General features: G+C 63.6%; 1 protein-coding gene across 1 annotated transcript; it reads left to right on the top strand.

The window, feature by feature from the left end:
- The first annotated feature begins 820 nt into the window (after positions 1-820).
- LOC130604393 (striatin-4-like) lies at positions 821-4,883 on the top strand. Its single transcript, XM_057418897.1, has 5 exons — positions 821-829; positions 871-879; positions 2,313-2,442; positions 2,522-2,608; positions 4,864-4,883. The coding sequence occupies exons 1-5, from the start codon at positions 821-823 to the stop codon at positions 4,881-4,883; spliced, it is 255 nt and encodes an 84-aa protein (XP_057274880.1).
- Positions 4,884-5,263: the final 380 nt, after the last annotated feature.

Here is a 5,263-nt window from a genome sequence, read left to right as displayed (position 1 = left end):
CAAGAGCGACCTCGTGCGCCGCATCAAGATGCTGGAATACGCCCTCAAACAGGAAAGGTGGGGACCCCCCCCCTCTTTTTGGGGGTCACCTCCCCCTTTTTTGGGGGGGGGTGTCACCAACCCCCCCTTTTTTGTGCCCCCCACATCTAGGTCCAAGTACCACAAGCTCAAGTTCGGCACCGACTCAATGCATGGGGACCGGAAAGAGGGGGCAGAACCCGGTGAGCACCCCCAGCCCTATGGATGTGGGGGGCACTCAGAGAGGTTTTGGGGTGTCCTTGACCCCCCCTTTTTGTGTGGGTCCCCCCCCCTATAGTGACCAATGGCCCCATGGAGGTGGCAGCGTTGGAGGCTGCCCCATTGGCATGGAAGGAGGGCCGGCAGCTCCTGCGGCAGTGAGTGGGGAGCACTGGAAACGGGAGGGGGGGTGCACATGGAAAGGTTTTGGGGTACCCTCAGCCCCCCCTTTGTCCCCCCCCCCCATAGGTACCTGGAGGAAGTGGGGTACACCGACACCATCCTGGACATGAGGTCCCGCCGCGTCCGCTCCCTCTTAGCTCGGGGCCCCCCCGTCCCCAAAAGTGGGAGCCCCCCAAGTGCGGCGTCGCCATTGCTGCGGCGCATCCAGGAGCAGATCCAGAGGTAAATGTGGGGGGGGGATTTGGGGTTCATACCCCCCCCAAATGGATTCACATTGCCCTGATTCCTGCGCTCAGGAATGCCGGGAAGGAGCGGGATGAGCAGGAGCAGGTCCTGTTCCCAGCGGGACACGAGGAGGAGGAGGAGGAGGAGGAGGAGGAGGACAGTGATGAAGAGGAGGATGGCCATGGCCTCCAGCCCCCCCCCGGGCAGCCCCAGCACAAGAAGCAGCGGGTCAAGGCAAGTGGGACCCCAAAACTGGGGGGGCCTCCCCTTGTAACCCCCCCTGTATCCCATTCTTGGGGCCCCCCTTTCACCCCAAACCCCATGATCCCCAATGTCTCCCACCCCTGTGTCCCCCCATGTCCCCCAATGTCCTTAACCCCTGTGTCCCCCCATGTCCCCCAATGACCCCCAATGTCCCCCAATGACCCCCAATGTCCCCCACCCCTGTGTCCCCCAGTGACCCCCAATGTCCCCCACCCCTGTGTCCCCCATGTCCCCCAATGTACCCAACCCCTGTGTCCCCCCATGTCCCCCAATGTCCTCAACCCGTGTCCCCCCATGTGCCCCAATGACCCCCAATGTCCCAAACCCCTGTGTCCCCCATGTCCCCCAGTGACCCCCAATGTCCCCAAACCCTGTGTCCCCCCATGTCCCCCAGTGACCCCCAATGTCCCAAACCCCTGTGTCCCCCCATGTCCCCCAATGTCCCCAAACCCTGTGTCCCCCCATGTCCCCCAGTGACCCCCAATGTCCCCAACCCCTGTGTCCCCCCATGTCCCCCAATGACCCCCAATGTCCCCAACCCCTGTGTCCCCCCATGTCCCCCAATGACCCCAATGTCCCCAACCCCTGTGTCCCCCCAATGTCCCCAATGACCCACAATGTCCCCAACCCCTGTGTCCCCCATGTCCCCCAATGACCCCAATGTCCCCAACCCCTGTGTCCCCCCATGTCCCCCAATGACCCCCAATGTCCCCAACCCCTGTGTCCCCCCATGTCCCCCAATGACCCCAATGTCCCCAACCCCTGTGTCCCCCCAATGTCCCCAATGACCCCCAATGTCCCCAACCCCTGTGTCCCCACCCCATGTCCCCCAATGACCCCCAATGTCCCCCAATGACCCCAATGTCCCCACTCCCTGTGTCCCCCCATGTCCCCAATGACCCCCAATGTCCCCAACCCATGTCCCCCAGTGACCCCCAATGTCCCCCACCCCTATGTCCCCCCATGTCCGCCAGTGACCCCCAATGTCCCCAACCCCTGTGTCCCCCCATGTCCCCCAATGTCCCCCCCATGCCCCCCAATGTCCCCAACCCCTGTGTCCCCCCCCCCATGTCCCCCAATGTCCCCCAGTGTCCCCCCAATGTCCCCAACCCCTGTGTCCCCCCATGTCCCCCAGTGTCCCCCAATGTCCCCAACCCCTGTGTCCCCCCCATGTCCCCCAATGACCCCAATGTCCCCAACCCCTGTGTCCCCCCATGTCCCCCAATGTCCCCCCATGTCCCCCAATGTCCCCAACCCCTGTGTCCCCCCCATGTCCCCCAATGACCCCCCATGCCCCCCAATGTCCCCAACCCCTGTGTCCCCCCATGTCCCCCACTGTCCCCAACCCCTGTGTCCCCCCATGTCCCCAATGCCCCCCATTGACCCCCATGTCCCCCCCCCAGCTGCCCCCCAGCCCTATCCTGCCCGAGGTGGACGATGACGATGACGATGACGACTCCGAAGATGCCCTCAATGAATTTGACTTCCTGGGCTCTGGGGACACCGGGGGACAAGGGGACCCCATGGAGCTGGGTCAGTGGGGCTGGCACTTGGGGGGACCCCCCATTTCCCCCCCCTACATTGGCTGCTGGACCCCCCCATGTCCCCATAGAGCGGCGCCGGGGCCGTTGGGCTGAGCTGAGGGACGTGGATGGGCTCCTGGCCAAAGGCACCGTGGGGCCAGCGCGGCCTCCGGAAGGTGAGGTCCTGTCCCCAGTGTCCCTTTGGGGGTCCCAGTGTCCCTTTGGGGGTCCCAGTGTCCCTTTGGGGGTCCCAGTGTCCCTTTGGGGTCCCTTTGGGGGTCCCAGTGTCCCTTTGGGGGTCCTTGTGTCCCTTTGGGGGTCCCCTTGGGGGTCCTTGTGTCCCTTTGGGGGTTCTCATGTCCCTTTGGGAGTCCCTTTGGGGTCCCTTTGGGGGTCCCTTTGGGGGTCCCAGTGTCCCTTTGGGGGTCCTTGTGTCCCTTTGGGGTCCCTTTGGGGATCCCCGTGTCCCTTTGGGGTCCCTTTGGGGGTCCATGTGTCCCTTTGGGGTCCCTTTGGGGGTCCATTTGGGGGTCCCAGTGTCCCTTTGGGGGTCCTTGTGTCCCTTTGGGGTCCCTTTGGGGATCCCCGTGTCCCTTTGGGGTCCCTTTGGGGGTCCATGTGTCCCTTTGGGGTCCCTTTGGGGGTTCTCATGTCCCTTTGGGAGTCCCTTTGGGGGTCCCAGTGTCCCTTTGGGGGTCCTCGTGTCCCTTTGGGGGTCCCCTTGGGGGTCCCTTTGAGGGTCCTTGTGTCCCTTTGGGGTCCCTTTGGGGGTCCCAGTGTCCCTTTGGGGATCCCAGTGTCCCTTTGGGGGTCCTCGTGTCCCTTTGGGAGTCCCTTTGGGGGTCCCTTTAGGGGTCCTTGTGTCCCTTTGGGATCTCTTTGGGGGTCCCCATATCCACTGGGGTGTCCCCACATCCCTTTGGGGGTCCTTTTGAAGGTCTCAATGTCCTTGTGGGGTTCCATGGGCTGTCCCCATGTCCCTTTGGGTGCCCTATGTCCCTTTGGATGCCCCATGGGCAGTCCCCATGCCCCTGTGGGTGCCCCATGTCCCTTTGGGTGCCCCATGGGCAGTCCCCATGCCCCTGTGGGTGCCCCATGTCCCTTTGGATGCCCCATGGGCAGTCCCCATGCCCCTGTGGGTGCCCCATGTCCCTTTGGATGCCCCATGGGCAGTCCCCATGCCCCTGTGGGTGCCCCATGTCCCTTTGGATGCCCCATGGGCAGTCCCCATGCCCCTGTGGGTGCCCCATGTCCCTTTGGGTGCCCCATGGGCCGTCCCCATGCCCCTGTGGGTGCCTCATGTCCCTTTGGGTGCCCCATGGGCTGTCCCCATGCACCTGTGGGTGCCCCATGTCCCTTTGGGTGCCCCATGGGCCGTCCCCATGCCCCTGTGGTTGCCTCATGTCCCTTTGGGTGCCCCATGGGCTGTCCCCATGTCCCTATGGGTGCCCCATGTCCCTGTGGGTGCCCCATGGGCTGTCCCCATGTCCCTGTGGGTGCCCCATGTCCCTATGGGTGCCCCATGGGCTGTCCCCATGTCCCTGTGGGTGCCCCATGTCCCTTTGGGTGCCCCATGTCCCTTTGGGTCCCCCATGTCTGTATAGGTGCTCCATGGGCTGCCCCCTGTCCCTTTGGGTGCCCCATGGGCTGTCCCCATGTCCCTATGGGTGCCCCATGTCCCTGTGGGTGCCCCATGTCCGTTTGGGTCCCCCATGTCTGTATAGGTGCTCCATGGGCTGCCCCCTGTCCCTTTGGGTGCTCCATGGGCTGTCCCCATGTCCCTATGGGTGCCCCATGTCCCTATGGATGCCCCCTGTCCCTTGGGGTGCCCCATGTTCCTTTGGGTGCCCCATGCCCCTATGGGTGTTCCATGGGCTGTCCCCATGTCCCTATGGGTGCCCCATGTCCCATCCCCATGTCCCTATGGGTGCCCCATGGGCTGTCCCCATGTCCCTGTGGGTGCCCCATGTCCCTTTGGGTCCCCCATGTCCGTATAGGTGCTCCATGGGCTGCCCCATGTCCCTTTGGGTGCCCCATGGTCCATCCCCATGTCCCTATGGGTGCCCCATGGGCTGTCCCCATGTCCCTATGGGTGCCCCATGTCCCATCCCCATGTCCCTGTGGGTGCCCCATGTCCCTATGGGTGCCCCATGGGCTGTCCCCATGTCCCTATGGGTGCCCCATGGGCTGTCCCCATGTCCCTGTGGGTGCCCCATGTCCCTATGGGTGCCCCATGGGCTGTCCCCATGTCCCTTTGGGTGCCCCATGGTCCATCCCCATGTCCCTATGGGTGCCCCATGGGCTGTCCCCATGTCCCTATGGGTGCCCCGTGTCCCATCCCCATGTCCCTGTGGGTACCCCATGTCCCTATGGGTGCCCCATGGGCTGTCCCCATGTCCCTATGGGTGCCCCACATCCCACCCCCATGCAGGCCCCTCCGCAGGCTCTTGAGGAGCGACAGCAATGATGGTGACACCGTTGCAAAGCTGACTGTGTGCTGAAGATGCCCAGCACATGCTTTCCATCCTGGCTCTTCGGCTCTGGGAGCAGAGGCCAGACGTTCGTGCACTAATCGCTGTGCCCCTGGGCAGCCGAGAACAAGCTTTGGAGACGTTGCATTCAAATGGACTTTTACATATGAAACCGAGGAGCGACAGCAATGATGGTGACACCGTTGCAAAGCTGACTGTGTGCTGAAGATGCCCAGCACATGCTTTCCCTCCTGGCTCTTCGGCTCTGGGAGCAGAGGCCAGACGTTCGTGCTCTAATCGCTGTGCCCCTGGGCAGCTCAGAGCAAGCTCCGGAGAGGTTGCATTCAAATGGACTTTTAG

The sequence above is a fragment of the Pezoporus wallicus genome, unplaced genomic scaffold, assembly GCF_028554395.1.
Source record: "Pezoporus wallicus isolate ANWC-B61680 ecotype Strahan unplaced genomic scaffold, APGP_CSIRO_Pwel_v1 contig_13814, whole genome shotgun sequence".
Taxonomy (NCBI): Eukaryota; Metazoa; Chordata; class Aves; order Psittaciformes; family Psittacidae; genus Pezoporus; species Pezoporus wallicus.
Note: the sequence above shows the minus strand (reverse complement) of the source record. Positions and strands in the feature narration are given on the sequence as shown.